Raw genomic sequence first — 21,558 nt, forward strand, 5'->3', positions numbered from 1 at the left:
TGGAAACATAATAGAGACAATTTGTCGTCTAATCTGGAGTGAATTAGTTACAATGGTTATGGACACATAAGAACTTTTTCTTTTTTTTTTAAAGTTGTTACTTCTTCTATTTTATCTTTAACATCAAATGTGTTAGTTTGTTTGTCCAGATGCTGGTCTCTGATTATCTGATTAATCTCATTGTCCAATAGCCTGTGTAAATTAATTTATTCATACACAAAAATTCACATTTTAATCACTTTATTTAATGGAGAACAAACAAACAAAAACTTTAAGATAATTTACTGTTAACTGATTTCCATGCAACCTTTGACCGTTTGGAATTTGTCCTGAATGTCGGTCTTTCACTACCTGGGAACGATATTAGAAATAAGTGTTTATCCTGTGACATCCTTTGGATGTTTTTTGCCTGACAAGTCATAAAAATCCATAAAATTAAAAGAATATAAAAGAAAATATATTTACCATATAGCCATTGATTTGGGTTAGTATTAGTTGGGCCTTTAAGTTACTGTAAGTGCAGCTTGCAGGTCAGTATTGTTCCTGGTTTTGTGCATGACATTCAATGAAAATATACAATATATGAAAATATTTTAACATACAAAGTATAAATACACATATACACAAAAATCCAAATGAAAGTTTTTTTTTATTTTATGTTAAAAGATACAGTTTGTCCTTGAATAATAAATGTAATTCTTTCACCATAAATGGCCGACATTTTTTGCCATAAAGAGAAAAACAAAAGAATGACATATCCAGCAGTCTTAAACATTTGTTTTAAAAAATTACAAATTATTTGACATGTAATCCAGACAAATAAAACTGTCAAACTTGTTACAAATAATATATACAAGTTTATTATGGATACAGAATTTACTGTCGTTCATTGTGTCATTATTTACTCTGTACCTCATTTTCAATAGTCATTTGATCAATGCATTTGTATTTTTATATTTCAGTGTGCAATACAGAAAATGAGCATTAAAGGAGAAGCATTTCAATAACAGAGGATTATTTATAACCACTTTAAACTTTACACAAGCATTTGTTTATTTCAAGTAATCCAGTTCCTACACTCAACTGCAGGTCTGCAGTCACAACAAGGTTCTTCTGTATAAACATGAATGAAAAGGCTTCTGAGAAGGGAGACACCTTGTGGAAAGAAGCCCAAAAAAGTGACGGATCAGTGATCTCAGTTTTCTATGAATAGAATGTGCTGAAAGCGGCTGTCAGAGCACATCACTCTACACAGTTTTTGTTTCTCTTTTTGTCGTCTCTTCATGTCAGCCCTTTCAGTCCAGTGGATCTGCAGGTTTGAACAGCCCTCCTCCTTTACCCTTTCGTCCATCACCTCGCTTCCCCTTTTTTTGAGGACCTGGGGCTGAAGGAGAGGAGAAAGAAGAGGTGGTTGTGGTGGAGATGTCTTGGGATGCTCGCCGAGAGAGGAGCTCCTTGAAGACTGAGTCCATTTGGCGACAGACCTCCTGTTTTAAACAATAATGAAAGAGGAAAAATACAAAACTGCCCTTGTCTTTCCTTCAGCTGCATCATTTGATCTTAAAAACCACAATGTACTTTTCATGTCATAAACAATTTGAAGGAATTACAAATAATGCTTTATAGACTAGCAGTTATGCAGGAGTCTTAAGACCTCTTCAGCAAGCTTATCATCTAGAAATGTCATCTTTGGTCTATTATCACCTCCAAAATCAGTCATTAATGCAGTATTTGCAATTAAAATTGTACATGACATGACCAAGCCAACATGTATTACAAATTAGAAGTACATGGATATAAAACAAACCTTATCTAAGGGTATAATGTCATCATTGGATGAGTTTTCCTGATATCTATAAACAGAGAAGGCAGAACTAAATGAACTGTAGTTTCCCACAGAATGTCAACAGTGTCAGGGTGACATTTGGTATTACTTACTCTCTGCGAACATAGCCAGGAGAGTAGACCCGCCGTGGTCTGCACTGTGGCCCCATGGGAATTTGAAGCATTATTTTTCCACCTGAGGTAATGGCGCTCCCTGCCGGTCCCCCTGCATACCTACTTCGCTCAATAGAACCGCTGCTGTTGGCTCTGGGACGCTCTGCCTTTTTCTGCGTTGACAAACTGTTGGTGGGGTCAACTGAGGATCCCAGATCAAATTCTGTAGAAAAATCCCATTTATATATTTCATGATTCACACTACAAAGCACATTAAGACTTAATCTGTGAAGTGAACAAATGACTCACCATCTTTAGTTTGTGAAGACTCTGGCTCTACATCTCCCTCTTCATTAATAACCTCACTAGGGAAAAAACAACAACACAGATATCAGTCCCCTGTGTTCACCACATACAACATGCATCTATATCTGGCCAGTCCCAAAGTCCACCTGAAGGCCTCATTACTAAACCCTCAGAAATAATTAACACCACTTGGGTTTTCCTTGACAAAGCCAAAACATATGAACCATTTTTTAAACTTTTTTTTTTTTTGCTGTTTTCATGGCTAAAACACATAAGTGGCTTAACTTGAGTTTCTACAGAGTGGAAATGATTGTCTGATTTACTCATTTTTGTCATAATGGCATCATTATGTAGAAATGGTTAATTAATTAATTAAATGACATATTATTGCATTCCTGTTATTCCTTGTATGGATCATCAGAAATCACTGTTAAAAGGCTGAGTATATGATATTTAATTTAATTATTAATATATAATAAGTTACTTAGTGATCTCTAACGGTGAAGTTGAACTCTAATTGAGCCCCTTGTTCTTTACATACAGAGGCCAGAAATGTGGGCAATTTTTTTTTCTTTTTAATTTGTGGTAATATTCGGAGAAGCAAAGCTAAAAATCAAGTGAAAATTACATGGAAAAAAGTCATGGGTATCTTTACTCTGGTTCAAAGTCAAATATATTTGGTTTACCTGGTTTATCAAAAGAAATAAGTGTGTTTGGAGCCATTGTAGAAGCATGGCAGACTCCGTGAAAGACGACCATTTGGAGATACAAACAGCTCAATAAAAATCTATTGTCATTTTAATGTGACTATTCACTGATGTAAATATAATTACTGATATTATGTTCCACTTCTGCAATTAGATCTTCTTCAAATTTAAGCACTGGACCTTTAATGTTGTGGCTTTTCTTTTGTAAATGTAGTCAACCACTGCAGCAGTATGTCTCATTCGTTTCCTCTTTTTAACTCTTGGGCTTCCCCTGCTAATCTGTGCTTTTTCCAACCCTGCAGAAAAGTCAACTTCTGAAAAATGCACATAAATGGCTCAAAATCTCTGCAAGTGAGTCCTCGGGCACTTGACACTTTGACAGTGAGACAGCTGTAAACCTTTGTGTGGAGACTGGGACTGGAAGAATGTCAGAACACATTTGGTCTTACAGGCCGTCTTCCTCCGTCATGCATTTCTCATACACTGGTCCCTGTACTTCGCTCTGACTGGGGAAGACACTTTCATGCTGGAGGAGGATTCCCTTCACCAGCGCGTTGATCTGAGGCTGCAGTGTGACAACGTCATCATCCTGAGCCCCTCGTACCAGACTGGGGCCGAAACACACAGCCAGATTGTAAGGCTGCATCATGTTCTCGTCACTGTACTGAGACACACTAAAGAGAAGGGAAGAAAACAATGAAAAAGAGAGAGAAAAAAAAAAAAAAACAAGTACGGTAAAGATACATATTAGTCAATGGTCTTTTCTGTGAAGCATTAGCACCCTTATCTTATGCACAACCCTCTTATGTATGAGATGTTCTGGTAATTATACTATTCCAAACTATATCAAACATTATTGTTCTGTTTTCATTATGTTTGTTTATACAATTTTGGCATTACAGTCATGGAAAAAATTATTAGACCACTCCTTGTTTTCTTCAGTTTCTTGTTCATTTTAATGCCTGGTACAACTAAAAAGGTATATTTGTTTGGGCAAATGTAAAGATAACAAAAAAAAAAAAAGCTCATAAGAGTTTAATTTAACAGCTAATATCTAGCCATTTTCCATGGTTTTCTTGATAATAACCAAAATCGCTTAAGTTCTTGCATCAATAGCTACGGCATTGTTCTGCCAAAAACAGTGCTTTTAGGCATTCCATGTTTTCTTTTCTCTTTTAGTCACATGATACACACAGGAGTTAGTACTTGATTGCATAACCATTGTTTTTGATGACTTTTGATGGTCTACTAATTTTTTCCGTGACTATACATTGTGCATTCAGAATTGGAAGATAATGTGCCAAATTGTAGAGTTCTGTTAAAATTAAATTTACAGATGACCAACAAGCCCACTGAAATATAGCATAAGGTAAATAAGGTGCAAAGCCCATCACCTAGGCTCAAATTTGTCCTAAAATGTTTCTTGTTCTTGTGCTGTAGGAACAGTAATTGCCCATCTTGTTGAGGTTAAAACACCCTTGATACCTGGTTTACTTTTCAGAAATATCTTTATGGAGTCATTCATCATGCACATCACTTCAAATCACTGAAAAGAAGGTGGGGGAAAAAAAAGATGCAGGTGGAGGAACATCATTTTGAGTCACATTCTTTAACCTATCTGTTAATATGCATAATTTGGGGTTTTATGGTTATCCAAAAGTTTTACTTCCAAGCTGATCATGTGAAGAACTGAGATTTGAGTGGAATATAAGATTGTAACTGAGTTTTCCAATCAGGAGTCCAATAAAAATCCTAGCATTCAGAGCGCTGAATCACTTTGGACTGCACCATATTTTTCTTTTAGGTACTAAATCATACGAATTTTGATTGCTTAGAATTTAAACTAAAAACACTGCTATGATATGCTAATAATGGTTATGTATTGGCTGCATAACTGAAAAATCTGATGTGCTGGAGCAATTCTGATTTTAGATTTGGTATTAGTGTGTCTGATTTAGGTAAAAGCAGGTATTTGTCTGACAGGCGCAAAATCATTGTTGCCCAGTGTAATCATTTAATGGATGCTACTCTTCACATTTTCTGTATAGAATTAACTTAAATTAAAAAAACAAAAAAAACAAACAAAAAAAAAAAACACCACAAATATACCACAAATCCAAACCTTTGTATAATAATGACTATAAAATCAGCCTTCCTGTTATTTCAATGAATAATATCAGCAGCTCCCTCAGCCAGTGTTTGTGGTTATATTCATTTGGCTTTTAATTCAAATAAATTAAACTGATGACTGCTGGCATATTTACAAAAACTCTGCTGTTTCTCTTTTCCCCAGAAACAGCTTTCTCAATTCCTGTAACAGATCTATTTCTTCTTTGTACTCATACATAAGTTCCAAACACTTACTGATGAAGGAATGCAAAGAGGTATCTCATGACAACAATGACGGGCTCGGGGTAGGAAGCGATGATCGCTTTGAGCTGAGCTGCTCTCTCTGCCTCGTTCTTTATTTCTGTGAAAGGATGATGAAAGGCTGATGAGCTCCTGCTGTGTGTCCTCGAGAACGCTCATGCAGCCTTTCAGCACATTTAAATACTCACGTGCACACTCCAGGAGTTGGTTGGTGCTGTCGATGGGGAACAGCGGGTTCTCCAGACCTCTGAAGTACAGCTTCAACACTCCAGCCACAGAGTCCAGGTCATAGCGCTGCTCAGCCAGGGGGTCTTCTCCTGCAGGGAAGCCCACAGCGCACTGCCCAACATTATTAATGCTCCACAGTGACAGGAGCTACTTCAAGGACACATACAGATCATGGTAAGATATTAACACAAAAAGCACACATCCCTACCTCGCTCAAATGCATCCCTCAGGTTGTTGACCTCCATTTGGGATCCTGGCACCCTAAATATCCCTTCATGGTGGAGGCCTAAAGCACAGGTAAATTAGTAGAATTTCCTGACAGAATAAGACTAATTTAGGAGACAATGAAGCCTTCTTATCATTATTATCATCTTTGTCAATTTTTATTTTAATTTCCTCATTTTGCTTTACATATACAGGGTGGGGAAGCAAAATTTACAATGAACATTTAGTTGTTTTTTCTCAGCAGGCACTACGTCAATTGTTTTGAAACCAAACATATATTGATGTCATAATCATACCTAACACTATTATCCATACCTTTTCAGAAACTTTTGCCCATATGAGTAATCAGGAAAGCAAACGTCAAAGAGTGTGTGATTTGCTGAATGCACTCGTCACACCAAAGGAGATTTCAAAAATAGTTGGAGTGTCCATAAAGACTGTTTATAATGGAAAGAAGAGAATGACTATGAGCAAAACTATTACGAGAAAGTCTGGAAGATACTATTAAAGAAGAATGGGAGAAGTTGTCATCCGAATATTTGAGGAACACTTGCGCAAGTTTCAGGAAGCGTGTGAAGGCAGTTATTGAGAAAGAAGGAGGACACATAGAATAAAAACATTTTCTATTATGTCAGTTTTCTTGTGGCAAAAGAATTCTCATGACTTTCAATAAACTAATTGGTCATACACTGTCTTTCAATCCCTGCCTCAAAATATTGTAAATTTTGCTTCCCCACCCTGTATTTGTGAATATTCATAGTTGCTGTGTTATAAGTCACATAAATCAGTACAATATGTTAAAATGCAAGTACATTTTAAGCCACTGTGTTACATTTACCATATTATCCTGTAAATTATTCAGAAAACAAACCTTTTTTTTTTTACATACTGAGATGATTTAGTTAGAAAACTCACCATTTAGGTTAATAAAGCGAATGCAACTTTTCACAACAAGTGGAATCTGTTGTCCTGATGCCTAGAAGAAATAAAATGTATGATTTTATATACATACATACTTAAACACACAAGCTTAAGTATATTCACACATTATAACCACCTGGATGAAGGACAGCATGTCTCCATTGAAAAGCTTGTGGTTGTGCATCAAGTTGGCACTTGAGGGATTCCTCCTCACACGCATGGACTTTGCAGTGGGTCTGCAGAGGGAGAAATGGTAAAATGATCACAAAGTATATTTGACACACTGTGAATATGGAATATATACGGTAGACAGATTGACATTCAGCTTTCACAGTTTGATCAAAAACTTCATGCCTTCATAAGGGCTCTTTACCTCGGCTGATGTCCATTTGTTGCTTCAGCTAAGAAGAAGCACAAAAGAGAAAACAGTGCAGTTAGAAAAAAAAACAGACACTGGAATAAATTTAAACAGGAAGGAACAATAATTTACTGGAAAATAAACCTGCAGAACTATGCATAAATCGCTCTGAGACTGTACTTGGAGTCAGCAGTATTTTGCTTTGCGGCATTATTCTGTGAGAAATGCAGAAGTGATACCTTTTTCCACAGCCACTTTAAGCAGGTCATGTTTGGATTGTAGTTTCGATACCAGGGAGCTGTTTATGAGGTAGTCTTTTACTCTCTGCAAAACAAATCAAATCTAGTTCATGTTGCAGCCATAATTCACAACCACTGTCAACCACACACCAGAAAAACTAAAACTCAAAAACAACATTTGTAAAAGCACTTCTCTGCTTAACTTCATTAAAACAGATTGAAAGTATAAACTCACAGTGAAATAGAGGTTTTCTAACTCCTGCAGGTTGGCCCTGCGGCGGGCTACACTGGGTCTGGCTGCCAGGTTCTCCATGCTGCCCTCTTGAGAGGATAGGCTGCCACTGTTCAGCTCCAGATCGTCCTCGCTGATGCTCTCAAGCAGAGAAGCCTGAGCTGCTGACATGCTCTTACTCGCCTGTACAGGAGTGACAGAGAGAGTGAAATCTGACATAGCAACGGACAATTATGAGCGGTAAATATCTCTGTGGAGGCTTGATTTAGTGTCATCTGTGGTGACGTGAGTGATGCCAGAAGTTTAGGAAATGTAGAAACAACTTAGAATAGTGGAGCAAAATAATTCACTTTGAGTAAAGTAGACACATGTCCTAAATGATAAAACACAACATGCTGCACATTTTTAATACCCCTCAGCCAAATATAGTGAAAGATTCTGTTGAAAGTTACTGCCCTATAATTTAGATTAGATTGTCTTTGTGTAAAACTTATTACAGAAATATTTATATTTGAAAGTACTCAGATATTATAACTGCACAAGGCCATTTAACTTTGAAAAAGTAGGTCACAGTCATCCATTTTCAACAGGCTTTTACTCCATGCCAAGATGCATCCACAGTATAAATTTGGTGCAGATATTTCAATGCATTTTTCAGATAATGTGAATATGTCGTTGAACAAACAGATGGACGGACAGACGACAAAACAATTACAATACCCCTTCAGGAAGTAGTTGGCCGAGCGGTTAAAAAAAAAAAAAAATCTCCTTCAGCTTAAAGTAAACTATTGAAAACAAACACAAATGATTAATAATTCCATGAATCCTTGTAACTGATGATACATTGGATCTTTTTCCTCAATTTGCAAATTTTCCTCCCATTTCAAATCTCCAGACCTGAAGCCCATTAAAAAAAAAGACCTGGAATATGATCAAGAGAAAGATGGATGCTCACAAAGTATGAAGCAAAGACAAACTGCTTGCATTTTTGCTCCAGGAGTGGCATCCAAGCAGCCAACAGCATTGTGAAAGACTGGTGGAGAACACGCTAAAACACATGAGTTATTCCACCAAATATTGATTTTTGATAGACGTCTTTGCAAGTCTAAACATTAGTGATGCTTTGGTAATGTAAGTTTGGACTTTGGAAGTAAAGTTGTGAGTAGTTTCTAGAATAAAGAAATCTGTTTATTTTACTCCAACACATACTGGACCTAGAAATATTGATACTATTATCAAACTGTATTAAATAGCAGATTTGAATCAATACGTGATAGTCGTATAATCATGGGATTTCAGTATGGATGTGTTTTGGATTGTTTTATATTGATATTTTAAGGTTTTTAAGTGCACTTCCCCCACAGTTTCGTAGTGCAGTCATATGCAATCATGAGCATAATGACAATAAAGGCCATTCAGATTTACAGACTTCATAACCTTTTGCAAAAGCAAAAATATTTTACAGTCAACACTGGTGGATACACATGGTCCACAAAGACTGTAATTATGCATTAAAGGTTGAGTGATATCGTGTACCTCCTCAGTGTCCTGGGTGACCGCTTTCAGTCTCGTCTGTATCTGCTTGAATCTGGTCTCCAGCTCACAAATCATCTCACTCTCTGCACTAACCTCTGCAACCTGAGAAACAAGTGGGTGGATTAAAGTTGATGTTCATGAATTCATTGAAATAAGCCTATTTTCAGAGTCACACCTGGTCTCCGTCATGAGGCTGGTAGGGGAAGCGGAGAGGCATACAGAAGGCGTTATAGTGGTCCTGCAGAAGGGTGTCTCTGTCGTGGCTCTGGTCCAGTCCTGACACGGCTCCTTGGAGCTGCTGGAGCCCTGTGGCCAGGTTCTGCTGAGCCCGCCTTTGACTGGACAGGTAGGCCTGCATCACCCGACTGAGAGACAGGTGGTACCCTACATCTGCGCACTGAGGGAGATCATTTAATAGCTTTTTTTTTTTTTTAAATTAACAATTAGATGCAATTTCTTCCCTATAATGTAGTATTTTTAGTCCATGTCTCATATGTACATGTAACATATTGCACTGTATTTGACAAAAGCTAAAACTTTTGACGATGCAACCCACTCCTGACTGGGTTTCCTGCATTCTCAATGGTTTTACATGTTAAATTTCTTTGCTCTTTTATATACAGTTGTGGAAAAAATTATTAGACCGCCCCTTGTTTTCTTCAGTTTCTTGTTCATTTTAATGCCTGGTACAACTAAAGGTACATTTGTTTGGACAAATATAATGATAACACAAATAACTCATAACAGTTTAATTTCAGAGCTGATATCTATCCAATTTACATGGTTTTCTTGAAAATAATCAAAATCACTTTAGTTCTTACAACAATATCTATGGCATTGTACTGCCCAAAACAGTGTTTTTAGGTATTCCATGTTTTCTTTTCTGTCTGTTTTAGTCACATGATACACACAGGAGTTAGTACTTGATTGCATAACCATTGTTTTTGATGACTTTTGATGGTCTAATAATTTTTTCCGTGACTGTAGTTACGTGAGTGGGTTAGACCTATAAAGCATATCCTCTCTTTTTCTATAAAGCTCCATCCTCTATGTGTAGCCTTTAACTCTGTAGTCCTAATACATCATTAACCATGTCTCTAATTGAATATTCCCGTTGTCATCTCTGTCAACGTGGTACAGTGATTGGCCTGGAGCCAGAGTCACATGTCCAACCCATCTTTACAAACACCCTGTTATTCATTCAGTGTGTGAATGTATAGAATTGGTTGTGTCCTGTATATTTTCTTCATGTTTTTCATTTTCAGACTTTATTTAAATAGAGTTGGTTGTGCTCCTTGATAACCCTGCAGAAGGCTACAAGCCAAAACCTGTTAATCTGTATTTAGAGAGAAATAATGTTCTTCTATTCAACAACTGTTGCTGGAGTTCTTGGCCTGTTGTGTGCTTCCTGTATACTCATCAGCGTGGATCAGTAATGCAATGCTTATTTATGCATGATGAACAAAGACAGTGGCTAAACAAGGGTGTAATGTGATGCACTCACATCTATGAGAGTAGAGATGTCCTGGAGGTAGTATTTATTCATGGAGGCATTGGCTGCTGCCAAGTTTAAGAGGTACTCATTCCGGGCCTTGCTGCATTTCAGACCTCTCTCTTTGACTTTACATTGTCTCTGTAACAGATAAACAGTTATTAGCAGTAGTAGTACTATCACTTAAATAAAAGTGTGCATACATTATCTGCTAAATATACTTAATATGAAAATCAAGAATAGTCCCCATCAGTGATGATATTTTCACATTTAATTTATAGCGTCATGTGGACATAAAATTTTACAACTGCACATTTAAGATTATTTTCTGCTTTGTGTAAATGTATTTTTTAGCTGATGCAGGATTTTTAGAGTTTATTTAACTGAACCCATCATATAAAAATTAATCAATTCATTACAATCAAAACTCAAAATATTTGTCGAGACATGTTTTCCTTGGACAGGAAACTTCTAAAAACAGCGTGAAGTTGCATAAAGTGAAAATACTCAAGTACAACCTGAAAGTTATGCTTAAGCGTAGTACTTGTAACAGTACTTAGTTTAATTGCAACTCTAATTATCAGTGAAAATCATGCACATTATGACACGCATGAACACATAGTGATGATTAAGTGAGAACATTTACTTTTTCTATTAACCTCTCCAGTTTCTTAGCAGCACTCTGCTTCTGCTTTTCCTCCTGTTTCTCTGCTTCCTTCAGTTTCCCCTCTGCACACACATACTCCGAGTGGTACTGGTAGTACGTCCGCCACGTCTGCACACAGATGCACATAGAGCAACACCTGATTTTATTTGTTGAGATGATGGAAGGATGTGTAGGGTGGTTGTGTTCTCACTTACAGTCTGTAGCTCTGTGGTAGCCTTGAGAAGCCCATCCTGTAACTGTGTACAAATGTCTTTACTCTGAAAACACCACAAAACAAATGTCAAGTGATCAAAAGCTATTAAGCTGAAAGCAGGTGAAAGGATCAGGTGACACTTACACATTTTCTTTTTTTCCAGCTTATTAGACTTTTGTAAATTCACAGCAGTTCCATAACATACAGCTTACATCTATTCACCAGAGTGTGATTTGGCATTTCTGTTTCATCCATTTGTTTTATGCACCTGCAACCTGTCATTTTCTCACTCAAACCAGTTTTACAGCATAGACGGTGAACCCATTTACCAGGACTGCAATTTTTCTCTTAGCCCAATATCACCAATAAATTGATGAGACACTGATACTGATGCAATTAAGGTAGTGAAATTTGATGTTAAACAACAGCACTATTCACAATATTCTACTGTCTTCTTCAGTGTCCTGCTTATAATAAAAACTTTACCCCAGGTACCCAGGACCTGAGATATAAACAGTGGATTAATAAAGGTATAACTGCTTGGTGTATATTAATTAAGGACAGCCGCCTTAAAAGTTTTCAAGAATTAAAACAGGAGTCTGACTTGACAAGTCAACTACCTACAATTAAGACAAAAAAATAAAGCACAAAATTGATTCTAATAACAATGAGCTTGTAAAAATGATTTTTGGAGTATATCATTCTAAAAAATATAAAATTATACCTTCTCTTTACAAATATTTAATGGGGAAGAGAAGTTGTAACACTTTGGACATGAAACAGAAATGGGAAAAAGAACTAGGAATAGCTGTCTCAGAGGACGAATGGGTAAATATCTGGAGAATTCAATAGTCAACAGCTTCTTCAAGAATATGGAGGGAACATTGCTGGAAAAATATGATTCGATTTTTTATACAGTCTACTCTCGTTATACCGCCAACTTCCGTTCACGGCCAAATTGGCGGTATAGCGAAAATGGCGTTACCACGGGTTGCGTCCATAATGTGCATGTCTTTACTATATGATGTCTATGCTGCCTCCGTTAACCCGTTCTAATTGCGTTTCTAAATAAATCTTGATTCTGTTATGTTGTAAGGGATCATTTAAAGTGGGGAAACATTTTAAACATTATCATACCGTGTCGGGAAATGACACCCCATCATCTTGAGGCTTTGGCTTAATCCCACGTCCTCTTCCCGACATCCTGACCTACTGAGTGTTCTGCGATAAATGAACGGTGCCCGTTCCGTAGACCTACTCGTTGCTTGTCGCGATCAGCGTCTGGCGCGTTTGTTTCAGTGCATTGTTAAAATTTATGTGTACTCGATGGCAATCACGCTGGCGGTATAACGGTCGGGAAATCAATGGTATAAGTGTTGTTTGTGCATGGAACTGGGCTGGCGGATGGCGATAGGCGGAAATGGCGGTAGCTAATGGAATAATGCATTGGGGATTTTTGTGCAACGGTTTTGGTCGGCGGTGAGCGAAAATGGCGGTATAACGGCGGGCGGTTTAACGAGAGTAGACTGTAACTCCTAAAATTACAGTTATATGTGTGTCTGGAGTTCAATCTTGTAGGAGAGAATGTGGAGATGTTAGTGTAAATCATGTACATGTCTTTTGGTTATGTCCTAAACTTGCATCCTTTTGGGATAATGTATATTCAACAATTGTTAAGATATTGGGTTATGCAATTCCTAAAACATGTTTGGTGATGTATTTTGGACAAATTATTGGTAATAATGTAATTAAAAATGATAGATATTTGTTTAAAATACTATTAGCAGCCTGTAAAAAGGCTATTACCAAAAAATGGTGCAGATTAGAACCACCTACAAGGAACAACTGGCAACTAATTGTGAATGGAATATTTGAGATGGAGATTCTGATTGAGGACCTAAGAAGAACAGTGTCATGATAAATGGGAGAAGTAGACAATTTTTATTTCAATGTTACTAAACCAATTGTTAGTCACAAAGGTTTTTTATGGTCAATGTATCTCGAATGTCCCTCATGTTTGTATTGTACAAAATCCAAAACAATAAAAATAAACAAACAAACAAAAAAATATTCTAGTACCTAAGCAAACTGGTCTGCACCATAACCGTACCCAGGCCTTACCTTCTTGGCGAGGCGCTGTGTGTACTCTAGGCAGTATGTGAGGGGTTGGATGATGAAGATGCTACAGCTCTCACTCAGTGAACTGTGGTCCTTACTTTCTTGGCGAGTCTGGGATAGAAGAGCCAGCCAGGCTTTGGTGACTGAGTGGTTACTGGACTCTTTCCTAAGGATATGCAAGGATGCAAAGGAGGCAAACAGTTTGCACAATAGCACCACTTTTGCAATGAATGTTTCACAAAAGCATAATTGCACAGTGAATCATATGAGAGCAGATATACAGCTATTTTTACCTTTTGATTCTGGAGATGAACTTTTCAGCAAGTTTTTCCAGGGAACGGGCGTACTCGCTTTCAATCTCACCCCTCCGCCGTAGGTAGTCTGTGAGGTCCTGCAGCTGCTGGTTCTTCTGCTCCAGTTGCAAGTCCAACACTTTTAGCTGGTCTAAGAGCTGGCAACGCACCTCTGAGGGTGAAGAGGAAGAATGGGTAGTAAGACTGCATCGAATCAAAGAAAAATAACACCCTTTAACAAATGACTCATTCTGAAAGACAGACTGTGGGTGAGAAACAGATTCGAGGAGGTGTAACTCATCTGTTCTTCAGGATGTGTTGATAACAGTCAAAAATGGGTGTGTTTTTAGAAAGGGACAGATAGTCCTTATTTTACCTTTGATTTGTGTGTCATAGTCCACTACACCGACCCTCTCTTTTCGGAGTTTTACATGGGAAGTCATTGTCGTTCCAACTGGGTGGAATTCTGTATAAAAAAAGACAAAACTTTACTTTATCATGTTATGACTGATCAACTATCCTGTTCCTGACATTGTACAGTATCTTTCTGAATAATCATTGGATGCTTTAAGATACTTTTAATCTCTTGTGGACAAAGCCTAGTAAAAAAAAACAAGACCCATTATGACTCTGCGGTTGTGCCCATGCATACTTACTGCATCTTTAAACTTTCACACCCTATGTGCTAAAATATCAGACCATGCAAACTTCCTCCCTCCACACAAAGAGTGAAAAGTGCATGTTCGCCTTACTGTAACACATCTCTTGAAACTTGTCACCCGTTGCTGTGCTCTGCTAAACAACTAGAAAACCAGTTGGCATGTGGTGCCTTCTGCACCGGTCACGCTGCTGACTTACATGAAGTGCAAAAATAGGTCTAGTAACATCTCAGCTGCCCTAAAAATAGGGTGAACCACATGGCGTACAACTCTGTGGGGATGTTTATTCTGACGAATCCAGGTGGTTTCACTACTGATATTTGCATTTGTGATGCTTTTACAGGCTTTTCTACACGTTTGAAAAGAAAAGTGATACTGAAGTTACACAAATGAAATTAGCATATAACCACACTAAATAAATACCTTCAAAGACAAAGTAGTAGGCTGAAAGGAAAATGGATTACTTGGTTGAGACAGATTAAATGTGAATTGCCTCTATACTGAACAAACTTTATTGAGGAATGTTTCAGTTTGTTGGGATTGTGTCTGTGACAGCAGCTCAAACCCATATACAGTATCTTTACTTATACTCAGCATGACAACACAGTGCAAAAAACACTGTAGCATTTCAGCAAATGGCCGTAGATGAGCTTTGACAGATTGTGAAATTAATAGTCATGATGCCTGCAAGATAATACTTTTTTAACACATTTGTTGCGCATTAAAAAAAAGGGGAAGAGTGGGGTGCTTGTCAGATCAAAACCCTTTGTACACAAACGCCACACACATTCTCTCCCTTTCCTCCTCGACTTCCCCTTTTCTCAAACATCTCACAGTGACATTCATTCTGTCCAGCTCAAGCGCACACTCACCACTCTTTTTGAAGTAAAAAACCTTACAGAAATTGCCAAATTACAGCAAACTCCAAAATTTCCTGTAGAAATGAATGTCTCATTTTTCCAGTTTATGTCAACCCTCTCCATTAGTCCATTCTTTCTCAATGTGATCAGCAGTGAATCATCACCTCCTGTTGTCACCATCTGCAGTAATATTTTATTTAAACTAGTCTTAAGCTCACTGTTTCTTCTGTTTAGCATTACAGAATTATTGCACCTACAGTGGATCTTGACAAGTACCAACATGTAGATAAATCTTACGCTTTGTAACGGTTATGGCCTAAGGGTTATGTCTGTATCCAACAACAATTTAAGAGTAGAGCAATCATTCATAGCAGCAGCACAAAAATATATTCATGAAGTCTAAAATGATAAACTGTCCTGCTTTGATAAGAAAACAATATAAGTTATAAAAATCATGGTTCATTTATAGCCTGTGTCCAACACTGGTGTTAAAGCAGGGTTTCACAACAACACTTCCCTTCAGTTCAAAATCATGTCTAAAAGGTTAAACTATCCAAGCATAACACTAATACTAAGCATAATGAGAAGTAATCTGATACCTGAAATATAAAAAGGTCCTACCTGATGAGGAGCAGCCTTGTCTGGTCTCTTCTCCAGACTGAGGAAACTAAATAATGCCAGTTATTAGCACAGTGAGCTCTCAACTGTTTCACCTCCCCCTCACATTGGACACGGATGGATGTGGGTGGAGTGGAGCTCATCTCTGAGTCTTACACACACACGCACACACATTCACTCACTGCTGTGCTGCTCTCTTTCTCACCCCACACTCAGTTTTTGACACATCAGCCTGCGATTATGCAAGTGTGACGGGTGAAAGGCTTGAGTCAAAACTGTACCTCTCTCTCTTGGATGCTGCCTCTTCAGACCCAAATCAACTTTTCAGTCCAATCCAGCACCAGCTGCTGTCACTGATTAGTCCCTCCTCACTGGGACACTGAGTGAAATCAGCTGCCACAGAGGGATAATGTAAAAAAAAAAAAAAAAATCTGAAGCATGTTAAAAATACTCCTCTGTCCTGAGTACAAAGGTGGGGGCAGCAGGGGTGCTTACACACTGCATGACCAGTTTATGAGTAATGCATGGCCAGTAACCTGGGAGACTTGTGTCAAGGATAACTGTCAGATGAGAAGTAAAAAGGAATTTTGAGGCAACACAGTGTTACTGCAGAGCAAAAAATCCCCAGTGAAACAACACTTGAATTAAAATCCCTGTTGTTTTTAAATTCATACAGACTGTCTCAGAGACTTGTTAAAGTCTGTAAAAGGCTGATGCCATCTGTCACTTTCAGTTCAAAAGTGTTAAAACGACATCAAGGTGTGAAACTGAAACGTTCCAACTCTCAGAAAGGTCAGTGTGCATAATTATGCGTTATCTGTCAAGCACTTCTCCTTCACTCTTTGTTTCCTTCCTCCAACAGACGGTAGGATGATATTGCGCAAGTTGCCAAAAATGAACTAAACTAACATTATAGTCAGTAAATTTAATAGGTTCAAAATAAGGAAGTCTGTCACTTTAGTCACAGTTTAATCCCCACACACAGACCATGTCATAGATTGTTTGCAACTGTTAAATGCTGCTTACACATTCATGTTTATGCTCAATTGTATTTTTTTTTTAGGTATCTTTACATGCTCATATATGCAGAAGTTGGTGATGTTGGTGTCTTTTCTTAGTTTTCTGAGATGTTTTTTCGCGAGGGATAAGTGCTGCGTCACTGGAAATGAAACTTGGATTGACCAGTTTGACCCAGAAAGCAAAATTCAATCAAGAATGACATCCAAAAGGAGCAGCTGGACCTGTGAAATTCAAGGTGGAGAGGTCTGTTAAATAAATAAATAAAACTTTTTCTTATATTTGTCTCAGAACTTTTTGTCTCTCCCTTGTATTTGTTGAAAAATAATAACTACAAACATTGGTGTACTCGGATAGTATCATCATTATGTGTTTCATATCAGATCTGTGGTCAAGCTATTAGCCTGCATAAGTGACTGCACTATTTTGGGGCTACCACTTGGGGGCCCTACATTCAGATGTGAAATACAAAACCCCTTGTAAAAATGTGCAATGGAAGCAACATTTCACTGTGTTGGTTTCATTATTACCTCCACCTATGAGGTTGTTTTCATCTGGGTTTGTCTGTTAGTTTGTTTGTCTGTTAGTAAGATAACTCAAAAAGTTATGGAAGGATCTTGATGAAATTTTCAGTAAATGTTGATACTGGCACAAAGAACAAATTATTAAATTTTGGTGACGGCGTAGGTGTGCACTCTCCAAGTGCTTTTCTAGTTTTACAAGGTCTTTGTAGGTATCACAATCTGTTTGACCTGAATGTTTAGATATTTGACAATTTCATTTGTGTTTCATTTATGATCAGTGACAGAGCGAAAAGAAGTATTTACACAATGAGAACAATCCACTGTTTTAATTTCTGCTTTCAAACCTTCCTTAATTGTAAGTAGACACTGCAGTAAGAGTGTTTCCTATTACTTGTTTTTGATTCATTTTACTGCTATAGATGTTTCAGGCTGAGATCATTTCTACTACTTCATATACTGTTGGTAGATTAATCTACAGCGATGCATCATATTCTATAAGATCATCATGTTTGCTGTCCTCTAAGAACTACATACAAAGCAATGGATGAAGTGAGAAAAATAGGTTTTACTGGACAGTAACGGTAAGAAAAACAGTTCTCTGGAAACTTAGTAGTAAAACGGTCAGGTGAATATAGTAGACAAAAGTACAATGACTGCCTTAGTAGAAATATAAAGATGCATAAAATGGAAATAATCAAGTACTACACTACCACCTTAAATAGGTACTTGTACTTTGCACTCATCTACACCCTATCACTGCATAGTGAAATGAGTAAAATAACAACAATTTTATTTCAAAGATTTATTTGCGGTAATGTGTTAAATAAGAGACCTAATTAAGACAAATGAAAATCACAGTTCATTATCAATCTTTTAAATGTGACTGAATTTTTGGCCACAACCAACATTAAGCCAATAAAAATGTTGAGTTTTCTGAAGATAACAATCCAATTCATGTCATTATGGGGTACTCTTTATTCATCACTGCAAATAGAGAGAAAGACTTAAGAAAACCAGTGATGGAAATATGGAAACAGATGTAATAGACAAACGCTTTGGAAAGCCCAAGATTCTGCCAATGGCTGATAAAAAGAGGAAATGAAGGTTGAATTAAAAAATATCTAGGCCTGCAGCGTCATTGTGAATCAGATGAAGAATCTTTCACATCTGTGCTTTCTGTTGCCTCGCTGACTTCACTCAGCTCTTTGCTCTCTCCTCCGCTGTCTCTCTCACTCTCTCTCTCCTGGTCTCCAGACCCTGATGGACTTTGTCCAGACGGCGCCTCCTGACCCGAAACACGCACCCCAGGCTTTCTCAGCTGTGGGACATGTACACGAAAATATGACACATTTAGAAACTGAGTCTCCATATCTGACATCAGCTGAGCTACACATGCTTTGTCACCTATGATGAGCTAAATCCTGTCAGTGGATGGTGGATCCTGTCACCATTACATGTTTCTGGCAAATTAATTTAGAGAAGAGACCAACCTCGTCAGCCATGTGCGCCAGGTCTCTTTTCATGGCATACGCATCTTCCCCGTCTGCATAGTATTTAGGCTCTACTTCGCTGATCCTGTGATGAAACGACACAAATAAACATTAATTTTAGAAAGTATAAACTGTCGATGCCCTTGTTTCCGTTGAGAACATGTTAATCTAGACGGGGCCAATAAAATGATAATTACAGTCATATTATTTTCCTTGATATCAACACAGCAAATGATAAATGTACAATCCAATTTCAATCATTAGTAGGTAGATCCCTAATCTGCAACATGTAAGCCCATGTCCAGGCCAATAGAGGGTGGCAAAGTGCCAGTCTAGACATTACCAAAAAAGAAGAGGGCAGCCATAACATTGTATTGTTCAAAGACAGGGGCTGACCAACTTGTTCTACCTCAGACTTGTCAAATTTTCCACTGTTTGGCAAGTTCAGGCCATGTTCTTACAGTAAAAACATGGCTTAAGCTTCTGGTTTCTTTCATTCAGAAGCGGAAATCAACAGTTATACTGAAATGATGAAGTAATTCGACATTTATCATCAGAAGTATTGATTAACTGACATAAACATTTTCAGTGTCATAACAATATTGGCTTGGCCCCATTTTTGTTATTTCTATAGATGCTCAGAGGATGACGGGGGAAGATTATTTTATTTTTAAAAAAAAAAAAGTGTTGGTTAACATTGATACTTTAAATATGGTTATGTCCAGGGTTTCATCATGTTTTAACAAAGACTTCCTAACACGGTTTTAAAAATACAATTTAAGATTTGATGTTGTGCTGGGGTCAGACTTGAAACTACTGAATATTAAAGAGTACAGAACAATACTAGGAGAGCCACCAGGCATCTACTGGTAGCTTTTCAAGTTTTTTCCTGAGTTCACCTGTGACTATGATTCCTTTGTACCCAAAATTCCTAATTTTATGATTTTTTTGCACAATGTGCAGCAGGCAGCATTTTTCTGGCTTCAACTATGCACTAAATCTGAATTTATCCATTTAAATTTTTTGTTTCATAATTAGATTAAGCTATTATGAGATTACCAATTCAGATCATTGGGCTTTAGAATTGTAATGAACTGAGAGAAATCTGAATATGATTATTTTTAATGCAAGTTATTCACCTCCAAGTTGAAATGAGTAACCAATGAGAAATGAGTAACAGAGATTTTATGTCCACTATCAGAAATACAATTATTCAAACAGTGCAATTTTATAAACGATAGTATTCCCAAATGTGTCATCTGAGTAAAAATACTATACTTACTGAAATTTGAGTGTGTTTGAATACAGGTGCAGAGCTGCCCGGTTGCTGTAGTAGGAAGAGATTGAAGAAAGACTGTTAAATTCATTAAAATTTGACTATTATAAATCTCACACACATACTTAAATCCAGAAAACAATATATTAAACAACATTACACAATCAAGCAATCATCATACAATTAAAGGCAGGGTCAAAGCACCTTTTGCGAACATGAAGCGAGACATATTTTGCATTGAAATTTTCTATCATGGCCCGACTGGCCTGGTCCATCAGCTTCTGAGCCAAACCCAGTCGTCTGTGGGAGCGTTTCACTGCCTGGAAGACACAGACAAAAGTTTTCTTTGTTTTTTTTTTTCAGATCAGCAACCACTTCTTCTCTCGGTAACAGATTTGACATGTTTCTCACCAGGGATGTGATGTGTCCATGGGGTACATCATCTGGATCCTCCTCCCTGCAGAGTCGAGGAAAAGTACAATAATACACTTAGAAAGACTGATCAGCTAAGGTGAGATATTTAATAATGATCATTTCTACTTACATCTTTGCTAGCACATATCCCACTATTTTTCCATTTTCATCTTCTGCAATGTATGAAAGCTGAAAAAAAACCATGCGTGTAAATAAAATAAACTGATTCTTTGTATGAATTTGACTGACAGATGCAACGGAGTGACTGGAAAAACAGAAGTCAGCAGTTCAGTCACCTGGGGCCAGGACAGTCCGTGATAGAAATAATATTTCATCTGATAGTTCTCTGGAAGACACAGCAAGTTGCAATGCTGCATATTCATAAGGTCTTCCGGCTGGGAATACAAGAGAGAAACCAATGTCACACAAGTACAAGAAACTATTACCAGTCATTTTCAATGGGCGATATTTGGTCGGCTAACGTGTAGGCTGCACTACCTAGCTTAGCTATTAGCTTAGTTAAAAGAAACAGCATGGCTTTCGACAGGATTTCAGTACACTTACCCTTGCGTTTCTTATGTTCATTTTGACAAGTTTGTTTCTTTTTGGGATAGGGGAAACTGAAATTAAGTACACTAATCAGTCAATCAATTCATAATATTCAGATTATAACGTTAAATAGTCTTTCTCGATAGCTTGTTGGGTCGGGTTGCTAGCAAGGAAGGAAGGGAGGAATGAACGTGCTACGACAGCAGCATTTCCGGTATAGGTTTGCTCTTAACCTTCAGAATAAAAGCATTAACCATTCAATTTAGAAGCGTTCGTGCTATAAAAATTACTTGTATTTTGAAAATAAAGTACATGTACGTTACAAGGC

General features: G+C 37.5%; 2 protein-coding genes across 4 annotated transcripts; both read right to left on the bottom strand.

Annotated features, from left to right (window-relative positions):
- Window positions 1-630: 630 nt before the first annotated feature.
- LOC115422786 (SLIT-ROBO Rho GTPase-activating protein 3-like) lies at window positions 631-16,354 on the bottom strand. 2 transcript variants are annotated; one of them, XM_030139329.1, is made up of 22 exons: window positions 15,964-16,076; window positions 14,200-14,289; window positions 13,824-13,995; window positions 13,534-13,696; window positions 11,414-11,476; window positions 11,199-11,327; window positions 10,565-10,693; window positions 9,236-9,457; window positions 9,061-9,162; window positions 7,528-7,707; window positions 7,293-7,377; window positions 7,069-7,096; window positions 6,832-6,931; window positions 6,690-6,750; window positions 5,758-5,835; window positions 5,510-5,638; window positions 5,316-5,421; window positions 3,401-3,625; window positions 2,248-2,303; window positions 1,939-2,161; window positions 1,808-1,853; window positions 631-1,487 (listed from the first exon to the last, which is right to left on the bottom strand). In XM_030139329.1, the coding sequence occupies exons 2-22, from the start codon at window positions 14,264-14,266 to the stop codon at window positions 1,296-1,298; spliced, it is 2,556 nt and encodes an 851-aa protein (XP_029995189.1). In that variant the 5' UTR covers window positions 14,267-14,289; window positions 15,964-16,076; the 3' UTR covers window positions 631-1,295. The 2 variants fall into 2 exon arrangements, with proteins under 2 accessions (XP_029995189.1, XP_029995188.1); XM_030139328.1 differs by lacking the exon at window positions 15,964-16,076 and adding an exon at window positions 16,242-16,354 and having other exon boundaries at window positions 1,296-1,487.
- A 1,934-nt stretch (window positions 16,355-18,288) lies between these two features.
- Window positions 18,289-21,430, bottom strand: naa10 (N-alpha-acetyltransferase 10, NatA catalytic subuni). Of its 2 annotated transcripts, none has more exons than XM_030139331.1 (8): window positions 21,246-21,430; window positions 20,978-21,076; window positions 20,812-20,870; window positions 20,679-20,724; window positions 20,472-20,587; window positions 20,274-20,318; window positions 18,992-19,076; window positions 18,289-18,828 (listed from the first exon to the last, which is right to left on the bottom strand). In XM_030139331.1, the coding sequence occupies exons 1-8, from the start codon at window positions 21,264-21,266 to the stop codon at window positions 18,637-18,639; spliced, it is 663 nt and encodes a 220-aa protein (XP_029995191.1). In that variant the 5' UTR covers window positions 21,267-21,430; the 3' UTR covers window positions 18,289-18,636. The 2 variants fall into 2 exon arrangements, with proteins under 2 accessions (XP_029995191.1, XP_029995192.1); XM_030139332.1 differs by having other exon boundaries at window positions 18,637-18,819.
- Window positions 21,431-21,558: the final 128 nt, after the last annotated feature.

Source organism: Sphaeramia orbicularis, chromosome 7 (assembly GCF_902148855.1).
Source record: "Sphaeramia orbicularis chromosome 7, fSphaOr1.1, whole genome shotgun sequence".
Classification (NCBI taxonomy): Eukaryota; Metazoa; Chordata; class Actinopteri; order Kurtiformes; family Apogonidae; genus Sphaeramia; species Sphaeramia orbicularis.